Source organism: Odontesthes bonariensis, chromosome 14 (assembly GCF_027942865.1).
Source record: "Odontesthes bonariensis isolate fOdoBon6 chromosome 14, fOdoBon6.hap1, whole genome shotgun sequence".
Lineage (NCBI taxonomy): Eukaryota > Metazoa > Chordata > Actinopteri > Atheriniformes > Atherinopsidae > Odontesthes > Odontesthes bonariensis.
The window spans coordinates 34,468,722-34,486,396 of record NC_134519.1 but is presented as its reverse complement, the minus strand read 5'-3'; the positions used below and the strand labels follow the sequence as shown (position 1 = coordinate 34,486,396).

At 39.8% G+C, this 17,675-nt stretch overlaps 1 protein-coding gene across 2 annotated transcripts in view; it reads right to left on the bottom strand.

Moving 5' to 3' along the window:
- Positions 1–17,675, bottom strand: part of kcnn1a (potassium intermediate/small conductance calcium-activated channel, subfamily N, member 1a) — a 113,299-nt gene that overhangs the window by 34,831 nt on the left and 60,793 nt on the right. For both annotated transcript variants that reach the window (XM_075484153.1, XM_075484154.1), the window contains exons 3-4: positions 8,500–8,595; positions 2,553–2,971 (exon numbers count right to left, since the gene is read on the bottom strand). In XM_075484153.1, the coding sequence (XP_075340268.1) occupies positions 2,553–2,971; positions 8,500–8,595 (515 nt within the window). The remainder of the gene's footprint in view (positions 1–2,552; positions 2,972–8,499; positions 8,596–17,675) is intronic.

Below are 17,675 nucleotides of genomic sequence, written 5' to 3'. Positions count from 1 at the left end.
TGTTCTCAATCATCTCATAACCCTTAGATGTATATAAAACTTTAAAGTTAAAACTAGTTTCAGCTACAGCAAATACAACAGTAACATGCTGCTGACAAACAGATGCATTCATGATATAATGTCTGAGGACTAAAGTTGGGCTTTTACTTTTGTTCTGTTAATAGTTATGCACTTTAATTAAGTAACATTTTTTTTCATGCAAAACTTTTCTTGTATCAACGTATAAGAGAACTGCAGGCCATAAAATACACTGAAATGGGCCTGATTTAGGCTACATGTTAAGTGACAGCGAGTGATTTTATGACTGCAACGTTGTCTGGCAAAATCACCACAGACAACGGATATTTCTATAACGATGATCCCTCAGAGAGACATCTGTTTCAAGTACACAGCTCAGAGTCATGTTCTGCTGTAGCTGACTGACAGCAAGGAGAGGAGAGTTGGAACAAATTTTTCACTTTCAGAAGGTTTTTCAACTCACTTTGTCAATAGGTGCTCTCATTTAAAAACAAAATCTTTACTAAGTTCACTACAATGAGATGGAGCTTTGAGCAAATGTGCAACTTGCCTGATTTGCCACCAAACACAGAGAAAGAGTGGCACAGGGCTGTGTGGTTAGTGAGAAGAAAGACACAAACACTAACAGCTTTACACAAGAAACATGTTATCTATTGAAAAATCAGGCTGCGTCAACAGTATTGTCTCACTTTATCTTATTTGCAAAAATATCGATATTAGAAAAAAAATAGATATATCACCCAGCCTTTGTGTGAGATATTATTTTTCTATTAACCTGTAAATCACATGGAGTTACTGACTTAAATAAAGAGGTACCAAAAAAACTAATCATGGTAATTATTTGGGGCTGCACCATGAGAGTTGAGTAAACTTTAGCTAACAATCAAAATGCTAGTTGGCCAAATTTTCATCGATATAAGGGAGGTTTTGGTACTTATTACATATGCTTCTATTTTCAGTTCACTTGCTTTGATCAGAGGCAACAGAATACCTTAACTTTCCTCTCTCTCACTCACATCCATGTCCCTACCAGCTGTCGTTTAACCCCATGTTCATTGAATTAGCAGCAGTGTGCCTGTATGGTCATTATGTAATGCAGTGATTCAAAGCCTCCCTCTTTATGCTTTAAAGCCGGGAGGGGCAGGCAGGGACCGTCCTACACAGAAAATGTTTGTTCAAAACGTTGCAACATTATTCATTTGGCACTTGTGTGGAGAGAAAGCCACAAAGTCGGTAAAGGAGCATTCTTCAATACATGATTATGACTCATCCAAGCGCTGCACACAGTCAAACATCTGTGTGGAATACCATACAAAAATATCTCTCATAAAAATCCAACAAATTATTTTGGTATTTGCATTAAAGTTGTGACTGATGGTTGACCAAGGAAAGTTTTAGTTTTATATTAATATCTAACCAATCAAAGGCTAGACATAAGAAAGATATATGATTAAACACACAAAATGTGGCGTAATGACTATGAGCTTCAAGAAGCATCATTAGTATTATTCAAACTCGCCATTGTGTTTGTGACAGCTGTAACGTCTTTCTTTCCTGCCGTGTTCCAAAGGAGCTGACGTCAAAAGCCAGTTGGTGTTTAAATCCAGCAGCAGGTGGGGCTAAGGGCCACAGTGTCAAGTAGTAAAGTGTGTGAAGGGGGTGGTTAGTGACAGGTTAACAAGGGGATAGTTAAGAGTATGATAGTATAGGGAAGTGTGGGCGTACTTAGTTAAAGCAGGAAAGGGTGAGCTGCAGAAAGAATCTCAGCATCGCTGAAAGAAAAAGCATTCCTCTGATCTAATATTTCTACAAGGTAGCACATGTATACCAGCATGGATCTGACAAGTTCATCTGTGATAGGTCACCCACTCTCCATCAGCCCTACTCAACTGACCATTAACCAAAAAAGGACTTTGCAACATCAAAGCTGGCATTAATGTCTCATTTCCTATGCAAATACGAGACGAAAAAGATAAAGAAGGCTTTTCATTTACCCCTGCCTCTTTCACTTTCTGTCAACAACATTGCTGCCCCCTGGAGACAAACCCCGATGCACAGTTTTGGGGAGAAAACTGGTTAGGGGATCCTGGGGCTGCCTGCATTACCAAAACAAACCATTCAGCAAATAAACAATTAGACTCTCATGAATTATGGACAAGCTGTCTAAAATAGTGATAAAACAAAGAAATGGGAAGTCGTGGAGCAATTCCTGAGCTAATTAAACGACTGTCAGGGTGTTTTTAAAGACTCAGGCAGTGCTACAGTACAGTACGTGGGTGAATCAGTGAATACCTTCTTACAAACATGTGAACATGATTTACATGTAACCTATGCTAATGATTTCATACATTTCTGTGAAAAAACTGTGAGTAACAGAAAACAAGGTAACACTGAGAAGCATGGGACATAACAGACACAAAAGTGACAGGAAAAAAGGTGTCTAGTAAAAGACAAAACAACACAACTGTGCATAAGCCATTTTGTTTCTCAGTTTGTACGCAGCAACATCCATTATTTACAACCCTGTGTTTTACCTCTCACAGACACGCACAGTCCATGCGGCAATGATCCAGGAGGATATACTGAACACCAGCAAAACTGTTCCTGGACAGATGGTCATGAGGGTCTTCATGACAAAGCGTGTGTTGAAGTTGATCTTGTTGAGAGCGCCGATACTGCGGGATGAAGCGTCCGTGAACAGCTTGCTGTGGAGTAACATGACCCTGCCAATCAGGTAGAGTCTCAGGAACATGGGAATAGAGAGGATGATGTCCACATCAGCGTCCGCCACGGATGGGGTGTAGGTAAACGCCAGCCGCGCCGTCCAAGTAAAGACATACTGGCCTGGGATGGGGTGAATGGCACACACCAGAAGCTCCAGCACGATGAAGAAGATTCGCTCATATGTCATGGCTATCCTCCAATCGTCTGCACCATTGTCAACCATAAACAGCTGAGGAAAAACCAAGGACATTTGGTTAAATGTGGTATTCCCTTTATGTCACTTATTTTGGTAATACTAATAATACAGCCTGTACATAAAGTTTCTGGCATGTACCATGTAAATGCTAATTTACAGGGCAATTTTGTTGAATGAATTTGTAGTGATAAAACCTTCTTGCTTCATGGTAGTAGTTAACGCACGGCAAGGAAATAACAAATACGTTTTTTCCTTGAAAGGGAGAAGTAAAAAAAAAAACATTTTGTAAGTTGATACTTACTTTTTGGTTGACATGTAATAGGAAACTCAAAAACAAGTGCTTGTACTCTTTTTTAAGTAGAGACCGTTTTATTCCGCTGTGTGTCTTTGGCAGGCAAATTAGACCCACTCTCTGGGGATTTATAAGGCAAATGACACAAACAAACATATAATTCAGCAGGTGAAAAAAGAATGGAGCATTTTGGAAAATGAAGCATAACAAAGTCAACATGCGTAAAGGAATCTTTCTTTGATTCTCTCAGAACTGAGGCAGCTCTTAGGGGACAGCAAAACTTAACCTTCTTAACTGTGCTATGTGAGTCTGTTTGCTTGTGCTCATTTATACTGACCTAACACAGTTGCTCCATATATAGAGAACTCAAACTGCCATCATCCCAAATAAATGCAATGTACAAATGGCAAAATAAATATGTTTATTAAAGATAAATGCCACTAAAATTAAGTCAATTTAATTTATGCAATAGTAATTGTATAGAAGTTAAATAAATCAATTAATTTGTTTTAATCAGAATTGTCATTTAGGTTTTTTATTCCTTTCTTTGTTTAATTTCCTGTACATTGTATTGATTTATTTATTCCCTCTAAATTAATTATTTCTTAATTCATTTTAATTTCACAATATATATGTTTTATATACTTTCTGTAATGAATTTTATTCATAGGTGTGTTTACTTCTCCATTATCTCCTCTTTACATTTTCTCTCTATTTCCCCGAGCTCATTTATACAAGCTTTCCTTTTACATTTCCCAGTCCTGGTTTTGACATTCCTACATGCATTTCTGCTTCATTATGCAAATGTTGGGGATGGTCTTATAGAGTTAGTCATGGGCTTATCTTATTACATATTGGCTTATTATCAGGCTGCAAAGGTCACATTTTAAAAGATTGCACCTGAAACAAGAAGTTTCCAAACGGGCCTTACAATACCCAAAACAATGATACAGATGGCTTGTTAATTTAACAAACTGGACACTTGGTCCTCTCCCAGCGACTGAAAAAGCTGCTCCACACGGCTGACTGCATTTAGGCCTCTGGTGTGACTGAAAGTTAAGCTAGCTGCTAACGCTGTTCTCTGTTTTTGGTCTCTGTTGCTTTGTTGTTAAACAGTTCAACCACGAAAGACTGCCCCCAATATGTCATAATGATACAGAAATGCATACAGGAACATACCGCAACGTCCTCTGAAAAGATGAGACCAAAGGGGAGATGTTTGGCCATGATACACAGCACCACATTTGGAGAAAGCTAAACGCAGCATATCGGCACAATATGCTGTATGTGGAGGGATGATTATTTTGGCTTGTGAACTTCTCTGCAGAGGAAGAGTTTTGAAGGCAAATGTTAGGCCATCTGTTCCACTGCTATAGCTTAGCTGATATTTGGTAATGAAACAGGATAATGAACCCGAGCACACCAGCAAATCTACTACAGAATTCTAGAGCTTCTCCTTCCACAGAAAGAAAGCAAACCAGCAAAACCATTGAATTGCTCTGTACTCTCACACACACTCACAGCACCCTCAATACTTGTTTTCCCATCCAATCAGTAGCTGTGAAACTTGACTTTGTCTCACGATTGACTAAGAGGGATGTAAAATGCAAGTGTTTTGCAAAATGTAGAGCATGCAAATTAAATTGTTGTGTTAAATATCATTACATGTAAGAACATTTTAAGTCTGATTTTATTTAATTAAATATACACGTTTAGTTAACATTTTCATTTGTAGGCCCTTTATTACCTTTGATAAAGATATTTAAACCCTATTACACATCTGTGCCATGTGGTATCATCACACAAGTCTAATCACTGCACTACTGTGCATCTTTGATCTAAAGCATTTGTAATATGTACAATATCATTAGTTAATCACATTTGAGAGCAACATTTAGACTTTACCTGGCAAAATATGTTTTTTTTATTTTACATGCTCATGAATATTCTCAGCCATGCGATGGACGATCAACCCATCCAGGGTGTAGCCTGCCTCTCGCCCAAACACAATACAAACCACTGCCTTCACAATAAGTGTAGCAGTGAGTCAACACCCTGAAGAAAAAAGCTGGAAAATGATTTGTTTTCATTGAATACCATCTCTTAACCGAACAACTGAAAAAATGCCAGACCATAATGACTCAAAAGTTTTTCCTGTTTTCAGCTCTTTTTACCAATACTTGGCCCCGCAGGTGCTCAGGGATTGTTAAATACTTGGAGCATACATTCTTTCTCCTTTCCTCTGAAATGTTTATATTCTGAATATATATTTATATATAAACAAAATACTTCCCCTTTCCACTAAAATTCCCAATCTTTTCACCCTTGTTTACAATACCAACACTATGTTAAAGTACTTTTAAGAAAAGGGATATACATATATCCTTAAGACAGAGCTTCTTGTAAAGTCCTGTTCAATTCAATTCAATTCAATTCATTTTTATTTATATATATATATATATATATATATAAATAAAAATGAATATATTATTTATATATATATATATATATATATAGTGTGTTTGAAATGATAGAAGTGAGAGCAAAACTATTCATTTTAGCTAATTATCACATTTTATGCATATGTATTTCTTGTTTCCTTGTTGAACAGAGAGTTCTGTATATTGTTACTGCATCATCAGTTTTAGTCAAACATCTTTATCTACGTGTGTAGAATCCTTTTGTGCATCCTTCTTCTGTAACACGAGGGCTTTCTCTAAATACTGTGAGAAAATTTGCCATAATTTTGCGCTCGTTGTAAACCCTGTTTGGAGTTTAAAATGTTATACTGTAGGTTTAGTGCCTGGTCCTGTTGCATATGCATCTTTGGGAGTTTCCATCCAGAACCAAAATTTCTGGAGAAATTGGGAGACTTTAGATGGTTTGCACTTTTTAGATGGGTGAGTTATTTCCTAAACTTTACACATGTAAATTCACTGCAGAAAAAAGCTTGTCTCAACTTCAGTGACATGGCTGCGATAGATGAAGATGAAGTACAGGTTTTGTGCTACACTGGTGGGATGAGAGAGTGTGTAAAGGAAGAGATTATCCATTTGTGTAAATGTATTTGGAATGCCTGAACGGATTACCAAACCCCATTAGTCTTAATTTACTAGACACTAAGATGACCCGGAAGCTCTAATTAAAAGGAGTCGTGCATTACCTGAAGCAGCAAAGCTTTTCATGGCTTTTCTTTTCCACTTGATTTCATTTCTTCTTTTTATTTATTTATTTATTTCTGTTTTACACCACACACCATAACTAGTGCAAGGAACATTGGTTTGGCCACATTTTCACCTCTTGTCATTGAGTTCAACAGAATAACATTATCCCATGGCTCGGAGGAAACGAGGCACCACTGGGTTTAAGTTCTCATGCTCTCATTTTCTGCATTAGCTGTTTAAAGATATATAAGTTGGCAACTGGTAAGTTTGATTGATTCTTTTGATTATTATTTGGCTAAATGTTAGACTTTGACGACTCCTCCTCGCCTATCTGTGCTGTCAAATACTGAACCATAGAAAAGCAATAGAAATTTTGAAATGCAGTTAAACAGAAGCGTGAATTCTTCTAACACTTACATGAAATTAGGAGTAACAAGTAATGTAACATGCCAATTTCATAATTCTAGTAATCAGTCATTAGTTACTTTGTCAACTTGACCTTTTACCTGCCTGCGTATTTTATTGCCACAAAACACATGGAACATAAATAAAGTTGGAAAGTAAATCTCTTGAGTAATCTGTGTTTCTGCTGCTCCTCAGCAGAGGCTAGTCCTGCACACATTAGTGTGTAGCAGTGGATAGCTCACTCAGATAGCAAGATGACAGAGACGATAATGTTTACATGGGAATTTTGCATTTTCTTGATTTTGTGGGTGAAAAGACAGCGAACAACATCGCAGTGAAATGCCCATTGTGTCTGAGTGTCTGTCAGCAGCTAAAAGCTGTTCTTCAAATATCACAAAGCAACTGAATGCTAAGTACAGCTCGACAACCGCTAATGCTAAAGCTACCACTTTGAGGGAAATTAATGACAGAATAAATTTTGTGGGAGTATACAATTCATAAAATGCAACCACTATCAACAGTACAGTCCCTTTCTGTAAGATTGGTAATATAATCCCTGCAATTTGTTGAGTTATATGCCTTCAGCGCAACATGCTTTGCTTTGATGTTAATTAATGTTAATGGTCCTTCAAGGTTTGCAACAAGATGTTGCAGATATTCTACAAGTCTGTTGTTGAGAGCGTCATTTCCTCTTGCGTCATCTGTTGGGGCAGCAGCATCAGAACCAGGGACCTAAAAAGACTCAACAACCTGATAAAGAAGGCTGGTTCTGTTCTGGGGACGACTGTGGAACCTCTGGAGACAATAATGCAAAGAAGGATTTTGCATAAAATCAAGAGAATTATGGACAACCCTGAACATCCTCTCCATGAGACTGTTATCGGAAAACAGAGTCTCTTCAGTCAAAGGCTTCTTCAGTTTGGATGCAAAACGGACCGCTACAGGAAATCTTTCCTGCCCACAGCCATCAGCATCTATAATAACTCCTTGATTTAATTGAGCTACATCAACATTTAATTTCCCTCTGGGATAAATAAAGTATTTTTGAATTGAATTGACTTTGAATTGAAAACACAATTGTTGATAAAGCGCTGTAAACTGGACATTGCTCCATTAATTCCTGTAATGGATCTGCAGAGTGTCAGGTTAGAATCGAACAATCGCTACATTCTTTTCTCCGACATAATAACCAAAGTGCAAAAGGAACTGCAAAGAAGTGCTAATATTCGGTAACTCAAAAACTCTAACAAGTAATTTTTCTTAGTAAGTGATTTAGTAAAAAAAACATAGTTACTTTTTGTGGCATTAATCCTGTAATCCAATTAGTTATTTTTAAAACTAAAATCAAACATCAATTACAGTCTCCTGATTATCAACACGTCTGCTTGTTTGTGACTTTAAGTCAATTTGCTTTGCTTTTGGTAGATTGCTTTGGTGATCATTGAAAGCTCAGCTGCAAAACTGGAGACTTCCATCTACACTGCAAATCAATTTGTCACACTGGGGACTTTTTAACACAGATAGAATTACGTAAGATTTTGACATTTTCATCAATGTTTACAAATAATTTTGTATGGGCTTAGATGACATATCAGACATTCTTTTCCTCCTTATTTTCTCACAATACTGATCTTAAAACCTACTGATTGTGTAGTATGAGTGAAGGATATAAAGTTAATGTTTTTTTTCAATAGACTCACCTGGATTTCCCGGGCATGGTACATTATTATAAGACCAAGCAATATAACAGTGGAAAGGCTGATAAGGCATTTCAGTGCAAATGAATATGAAGATTCCTGTGATGAGAAAAAAGGACATGAAAGAGGATATTAGGAATAGATCAACACGGTTTAGATTTTTTAAAACATACACATGCAACACACCTTATATATAAGAATACAAGGGAAAATTCGATGTACAGTATACTTTCTGTACCATCATTGGCAGTTGTAGTCATAGTTATGTCGTGTTACTGGACGAAAAAGGTCAACTTAAAGTAACAAGGGAGTGTATTATTTGTAACTCAATATTTAAACATTTATAGAGTTCAAAAGAGTGAATGAAAAGCAAAAATATTTGTAAAAATGACATCAACACATTTTTCTCATGGTAAACAGGCACAAACATACACATGAGATTTACACATAAAGAGCAGACTGCAGCCTGATCATATCTGGACACTGTTCCCCACCATCCAAACTACCTATTCATCAAACCCCAACACAAATGGGGAAATTTTTCACTTAAATGTGGGAAGTCATAAAGCTAAGGCTTGCATTAGTGCGGGGGCACCACATTGAGCACTGGTGGTGATAAATAGACTGGATGCTTGTGCTGCTCTGCTGTTTATGAGTGCATTACATGTACACAGAGACCATAGATCTTGGAAAGGAGAACTTGAACTTCTCAAACCTCCCCTCTATGTGGGTAAAAAGCCAACTGATGAATCAAATTAACAGCCATGGTGTAAAAAAAAAAGGTTCTCTGCAACAGACTAATGATCATAGGGTTGTTATTATGGTAACAACACCAGCAACAAAATATAACAATAAGTAGAAAAATTGTGTATAATTGTGAGTGGGGCAACAGTCAGAGCTGCTCAGTATTACTCTGTCCTTTGGTGGTCCATATTACAGAATGTATTTTTAACTTTAAACTAGATTGCTTTGCCCCTCAGTTCAGCGACATGTTCTCAAGACATTCAAAAATTGTTTTGAGGAGTCCCTAGTGAAATAACATTGAGTAAACCAATTAATCCACCTGCCAGAAGCTCAAGGATTTTTCAATCCCAGTGCTCACTGCCACTTTACATGTTTCCCTCCTTCCAAGCGCACAAAACTTTGCAGCGCATCAAGTGTCTACTCTCTGATCTTATATTATGTGGGATTGAAAATGGACCATCCATAGCACTAATGTGGTAGGAGTACAATGACACTCAGAGACAGGAGGTCATTTCTATTTCATCCGGGGTCAGCTTGATGAATAGACTGAACTCCTCTCGGTAACAGTCACAACTAATACTATGTATCCTAAGACCCCATATAGCTTACTATTAGATGATCTAGATTATCTCACTGGCTTGGATAGAGACACAAACACATTGATAACTTTTTTTGTTATACAGTACATTATCTGCAAAGGACTTTGTGTTAATATTCAATTTTTTTCAGATTATACCAAGCGGTTATGTTTTCCCAACATTTGAGATTTGTCACAAAATTTCCAGAAACTTTATCTTTTCTTCTTCTTGTTCTCATTTATTTAAATAACTACATAGATGCATAATGGCAGGTATTTTGGGGAAGTAGTCGGCATTTGGAAGTCAGATGAGTTTGGTTGAAGAGTTATGCAAATAAAAATCCCAATTTGACTCCTGTCTGACCAAGTACCTTCTATATTTACTTTAGCTTGAAATGTTATCTTTTTTCCCAGTTACTGCTCAGTTCCTCTTCTATCTGTTGCTTGGTTAGGATTAGACATTTGGTCTAATTTGGTATGAAGAGTCAGGAAAACATCATAGCTTGCATTAAAACATAAAGTATCAAAACAACATTTCTAACACCACAATTATGAAAATCAGCCCAATGTTACAACACTGTAAGTGTTAGCAAATGCATGATACAAACCCAGTTTCAAAAAAGATTAGACGCTTTTTTGAGAATACAAACAGAATGCAATGATTTTCAAATCTCATAAACCAATATTTAATTTAGAATAAAACATTAAAAAAACATAGCAAATGTAAAGTGAAACATTTTCCTATTTCATGAAAAATATTTTGCTAATCCTGAATTTGGTGGCAGTAAAATGTATTCGAAAAGTTTTTTTTCACCACTCTGGAGCATTCCCTTTTCATTTAACGACAGTCCATAAATATTTGAGAACCTCGGAGATCTGTTGGCAGATGTTTGAGAAAGGAATGTAGTCCCAGTCTTGTCTGATTTAGGATTGTAGCTGCTCAAAAATTCTGGACCTTCTTTGTTGTATTTTGTGTTTAATAATGCACAGAATCTCTTTAGCTGGTAAAATGTCTGAGCTGCCGGCAGGCTTTGTACTTCAAAGCCATGCTGTTGTAATAGATGCAGTGCAGTATTGTCTTGCTGAAATGTGCAAGTTCCTCCCTTAAAAAGACTTCATCTGGGTGGGAGTATATATTGCTCTAAAACCTGTATATACCTTTCAGCATGGATTTAATTTTTTTAAATGATATTATGTACATTTGGCATTATTGTGGTCATTAACCTGTGTTTCCCTGTCTCAACAGGTATCCTTTGAATGGTGTTTGTTGTCCCCTCTTTTCTGTCTTCTCAAACTCCGGCAGCTCGAGGCGGATGGCCACCCTTCCTGGTGCTGGTTCTGCCAGAGGTTTCTTCCTGTTAAAAGGGAGTCATTTCTCTCCACAGTTGCCTCATGCACGCTCAGGACGGGAGATTGGACTGAATAGAAGTTTTGGTGCAATCTGCTGGTTTCCTTAGCTAGGAAATTGTTTTTTAATTGGCTCTGTATGAATGAATAGGATTCATTTTGAATTAATTGGATTTGATTGGATTATGATTACAATGAATCGAACTCTAATTGGCTCGAATTGGACTGTGTCATTGAAGTGCCTTGAGATTACATTTGTTGTAATTTGGCGCTATATAAATGAACTGAACTGAATTGAATTGAATGGTGCCTTTTCCAGTTATACAAGTTGCACAAAGATGTTTTCAGATAATTTTTTTTCTTTAGATGATATTGTGTACTGTAGGTAAAGGAGGATTCAAAGCTGTCTGAATGTCAAAATAATGTTTCTCAATGCAAAATTGAGGAACATTATTCTAAATTTGCTTCACAATTTGACAACACAGTATTTTGCATAATGCTTAAACCCTGCCCATCTTCACTTCCAAGAGTCTCTGTCTGTCTAAGGTTCTCTTTTTGTACCCAATCATGTACATTGGTACGCAGCCCTAAAAATGACATATGAGAGTAAAATAAAACCCAAGGTTTTCTCGTGCACACGCAAAACTTTCTCGTTCGCACCTGAAACTTTCTAGTGCCCACGCAAAACTTTTCTGGTGGGCACGAGAAACCCTTGGGTTTTATTTTACTCTGCCATGTCATTTTAAGGGCTCGGTACATTGGTACAATCATGTACCCAATATATAGAAAAGTATAGTTTCTATATTTTAAAGTATAGTTTCTATACTTTTTCTTGCATTTTTTTCTTGCCATTTTTTTGTTGCTGCCATAAAATTCAAGATAAGCTACTATTTTGTGAAATAGTAAAAATGTCTCACTTGCGACATTTTTAATATATCCCAGAATCAAAAAGGTTCCTTGTCCGAGTAGAGACTAGGTTTACTTGACCAAAGATTGCATGCTCTATCAATCGAGATGGTTAAATTAGCAAAATATTGGAAATGGATGGAAACTAGACTGGACAAGACAGAAACAAAGATCTAGTTATACTCCCGATCTAATGTGAAGGAGTTTGTTTCAGCAAGGCAACAAATGCAACAAAAACTAATCTAATTTTTATTAGACCATGAAAGGTTTCCACTTTATGTGCAGTAATTTGCTTCATTCTGTTAGTAATATGCACATCTCTGGTACCTGTGCTGAAAAATCATATGTAATTGGAAGCAGTGACATAAAATAAATAAACATGCAATAGGAGAGCTGTGCAGAGAAAAGTGATGAAAAGTTATGTCTTGGGAAAAAAGGAAATGGTTGTGGAGACTGTAAGAAATATTTATCACTCTCCAACAAACAAGGCTCTATACAAATAAACTGCAAAAGGACAGTGTATTTTGCCAATTTTAAACAGTAATGAGGGGCTGATTTTCTGTTGCTTTGCACCTGCTGTAAACTTTGGCATTACAAAGTTACTGTTGCTATAGAGGTGCAGTGATAATTCAGCACCTGAAAGGCATGGATACATTGATTTTTTTGCCTAGTCCTGTTGCATATGTAGTTATGTGAGCTTCCTTTTAAGAGTGTAAAATTCAGGGGCAGAGAGTATTTAAATAAATAGGGCAGAGTGATTTACTAACCATTTCTGATACAACTCGGTGTGGTTGCACCATTATTAGGTCTATGGGTTCTTATACACCAAACCAACATGAAGACCAGTATCATTGCGCGCTGCCGCCTGCCGATAGCCGCGCCTGTTTCATGGTTTAGACCGTGCAGACCGAAGTGCAGACCGAGCAGTCCCCTGCTTCTGAGCAGCAAACACCGTAACAGACGCGGCTGTCGGCAGCGCGCCAAGCGATGTGAGATCTGACTTTTTCCTGGAGAACGATTTTGTGATGCAAATGTATTACTCTTTTGAACGCATGTTGTTTTGAGAAGCAAAACGCTTTATTTTTTTGGCCCCAGCCAACCTTCGTCAACACCAAAGCGAGGCCGGAATTCGGCTCACAGGACGCAGCAGGGGGTAAGTCAATGTTTATGCACGATATTGCTAGTATGGGATGTCATACAGCTTCATGTCAAAAGAGGCGAACTATCCCTTTAAACAGGTTTTTTTGTTCAGGACACACCGTTCCGTATCTGGGATGTCATCATCCACATTTACATTTATACAATACATTTATAGGCATTGTCACTAAAGCCTCGTTTCCACTATGCAGTCCGGTATGGGTCGGTTCGGAACGGTCCGGTATGGGTCGGGTCGCTTTGGGGTCAGCTTGCGTTCCCACTGTACAAAGGGGACCCTCAGGGGGTGGGCGGAGTGCGTGCCGAAGCGTAAATAGCAAATAACAAATAACATCCATAATTTCGAACCACCTCCAAGCTTCTTCAGCTTAATGCGACACTGGCTCGCGGTCCGGTTGAAACCACTCTGCCATTTTTGCAGCAATCAGCTGGAAAACTTTTTTTGTTTGGCACAGCGTCATCGAGCTCCCGCTGCACAGCCTCCTCACCAACAACGGAGAGCAGAGCCTGGAACCGGTCCTGTGTGCTCGGTACCCCAAGCAGAAGAGTTAAAAAAAAATGGTAACGGTACGGATCGGTACGCTTTCGTGGTAATGGAAACACTGAAATAAGCGAACCGTTCCGACCCGACCCGTACCGGACTGCATAGTGGAAACACGCCAAAAGTGCAGAGGAATAGAACATTACCCATTTACCTTGATGCACGGCATATTTACATTACCAGTTCTTCATGTTCCAGAATTGCTGTTTACAGATAGGAGCCAGGAGTGGACATGAGGCTGTGGGTTAGGTAATTCACAAATGTTTTCCTTGTTCTTTTTATGTGGACATACGTTAAGCTTTAATAAAAAACTCTTTATCACTTATGTGTTCTGACTCCCGTCTAATCCTTAAAGGTAGGGTAGGAGATCCTGGATTTTGAGTCCAGCGAAACTGCATTTTGAAAATACACAGGTAAAAAGTCCCAACCCTTTTCTTCACTTTCCCCCCAAAGGCACGCCTCTAGAGTACATGAACGCGCACGAGCACGAAGGTGCATGAGCGCTGTTCTGACAGCAAGCATCGATCGTTGCCGTATTTAGTATTTAGTATATGCTAACCAGGGACGCAGGAAGTGGGGTGCTCCGGGTGCTGCAGCACCCCCCACTGGACAACAGACGCAACTACACCACTTGTGTATTAGCCTAAATTCAGGCATAGTTTCTCTCCCCCTAATTATTATTCTAAAATAAAAACACAAAATATGAATGTTTTCTACTTTTTTCATGCTTATAAGTAGTTTTAAATGTCTTTTAAAAATTTGGTTTGAAATGAATGATAAACTTTTAGACCTCAATCTGGCGGGAAAGAACAGTGTGACGGGAGAGACGTTTGTTGCTTGTGGTGAGTGGTGTCAAGCTAGCAGCAATGAGCCAGAAAAGGATATCGGATTTCTTTAAAGATGGAGGGGGGCAAAAAGCCAAAGAAAAAAAGTCATCCTATGACGAGAAGGAAGTTCAGGAAGACGAGACGCCTTCATCATCATCAGCAGGGCATCTTTCCCACTCCAGCACTGACCACGAGCAGCAAGCGCTAACTGGCTGTAGTGAGAGCACCAGTAAGGCTACCACCTCCCCAGTCACTGTTGAGGAAACATGTGGGTATGTACTCGATGAAGTTCCCTTTCAACCATCAGACCACTCGTTCCCAGCCAGACGTTTTGGCAAGGAAAATTTCTCCCGGTCCTTTCACTCTGGGTGGTTTCAGCGATGGTCATGGATACACTATGTGAAAGAGCACGACATCGCTCTGTGTTTTCACTGCTGCTCTGCGATCAAGAAGCGCCTTGTCAATCCAGATGCAGCAATAAGTGCTGGCAGTTTTGTGAAGGGTGGCTTCCGAAACTGGAGAAAGGCAACTGAAAAGTGCAATATTCATGAGAAGTCGCGCTGTCATATTGAAGCAGTGAATAAACTAGCGGCATTAAAGATGACACCAATTAATGCATTGCTATCAAGCGCTATCGCGAAGAATCATATGACTGCGCAGACAGTTTTGGAGCTGGCTTTCAGATCGCTGAAATTCCTCGGACGTGAGGGGCTACCTATAAGAGGACAACACCATCGTGATGGGGTGTTTTGGCAGCTGATGCTGGAGAGGACGTACTCCGAACCAGCAGCACGCGACTGGCTCCTCAGGCGAGACAACTGGATGGGGTGCGAGTGCCAAAATGAGATTCTGGAGCTTCTGGCTCATGCTGTGCAGAGGAAGATGGTGGCAGAGGCGCAAAGCTCCCCATACTATGGCTTGATTGCAGACGGAACAACGGACATCACATCGTGCGAACAGTTTTCCTGTCATTTGTTCTACACTGACCAACAGTTCAACCAGAAGGGCCAGTTTTTGGGATTCTACAACGCAGCTGACAGTACATCTGAGACTTTGTTCCAGTGTATCAAGGATTTCTTTTTGCGCTTGAACCTACCTCTAAATAAGCTGCAGGGGTATTGTTTCGATGGGGCCAGCAACATGGTCGGGAAGTTTTCGGGGGTTCAGGCGAGACTCGGGAAGGAATGTCCAGGATCATTGTTTGTGCATTGTGCCAACCACTCCCTTGACCTGGTGCTACAAGAGGTTGCACGAGAGGTACCGCTGATATCGGAAACACTCCAGTTTGTACAGAGCGTATCAACTGTCATCAGAGAATCCGCTAAGCGAAAGACCGTGTTCGAGTTGTCTTTCGGTGAGGAAGAAGAAAGATGCCGCCTCCTTGGTTTGTGTCCCACAAGATGGAGCGTCAGAGCCACTGCCATATCCAGAGTGACACGCTCGTTTGGCGCAGTTCTCCAAACACTCCAAACACTCCAGCAAGACCGCAGCATTCGAGGGGACACGAGATCTAAGATCGGTGGAATTCTCAAACAAGCTCAAAAAGGGAAAACCATGTTCGGACTGATCTGCTCAGAGTCGCTGTTCACTCCCTGTGAAGCTGTGGCCAAAGTGCTCCAAGCAGAACATTCCACCGTCGCTGCAGTGCTAGAGTGCGTACGGACCCTCGAGGAACGTGTGCGAGCCTTGCGCACCGAAGATGCAGTGGATGAAATGCTGAGAAAAACAACCGCATCAGCAGCTGCACATGGCCTCAAGATGCCGGACCCAGCCCGCCTTGTAAAAACGCCATCAAGGTTCCGCGACACAGCCCAGGCTGAGGACATCTTCCCGTCTAAAGGAGTACCAGCTTGGAAGAGAGAGTTTTTTGAAGCGGTAGACCTTGTGAGCTGTGAACTTGACCGGCGGTTTGATCAGAGTGGGATGGCAACAGCTGCTCTGAGGGAGTCCGTGCTGCTCAATGCAGCCAAAGGATCGGTTGACACAGAGGCCCTGAAGACCCTGAAGTTGCCAGAAAACATCAAGGTGCCTGCTCTTGAGCTGCAGTTACAGATGCTGGGAGGGCTAACCAAACAGCAACACTTTCAAAGTCTCAACCACCTTGCAACGTACATGTCCAGCCTACACGTCCAAACCCGATCACTCTTCAAAGATGCGGAAGCACTCCTCCATCTCTGCCTGTCTCTCCCTGTTTCTGTGGCCTCATCCGAGAGGTCATTCTCGGCACTTCGCAGGCTGAAGACCTGGCTTCGCAACACCGTCACTCAGCGGAGATTGACCCACCTAGCCCTACTCCACTTGCACCAAGATATCTTGGATACAGTGGACATCCACGCCCTTATGAGGGAGTTCATCAGTGCCACACCAGAGCGCAAGGCAACCTTTGGAGTTATTCCATCTGGTAAGCAATGCTTTTAATTAAGTTCACTTTGGTTAAATTGTTCTCAGCAGGTTGTGTGGTTTTGCTGCTTGATTAATTATTTTCTAGTTTCCTTTATGTTATCAGGCTACTATTTCAGAATAGCAGCAGACTAATGCATGCCTAATTGGTCCTGTGTATTTCTTTTTTCATTATTACTTTGCTGTAGTTCATTGAATGAGCGCAAGTCTGAGGAGAATCAGCGCGGCTGCTTCCGCTGTGTGCCCAGGAGAGCGAGAGAGCACAAGTTTGCTAGTGGAATCAATTTTTGTCTAAAAAAAATAAATGCACTTATGATTGAATACACGTGTGTGTCTCATTAAATATAAGCTTATAGCCTTGTTGATACATATGCTTAATCTTGTTAAGGTTATGGTTATCTTGTTTTTGCCACCTAAAATGTACGACCTAATATAGTTTAGATGTTTGGTACCATGGACAGCTACGCTCTCTGGTACAGTTTCGCGCTCTGGCTGACTGTTGGGGCAGCGCGATTTGCTCTTGTGCGCGTCCTCGTCTCCACATCAGGTGCGCGTTTCCCTTCCGCAAGAAGAACTTGATCATTTCAACGTGAGATTTAAAATAAAAAAATGGTAAAATCTAGCCTCCTTGTTTAGGCTACATAAAACATGCGAGAGTAAGTCAGATAGCCTAGGATTACTC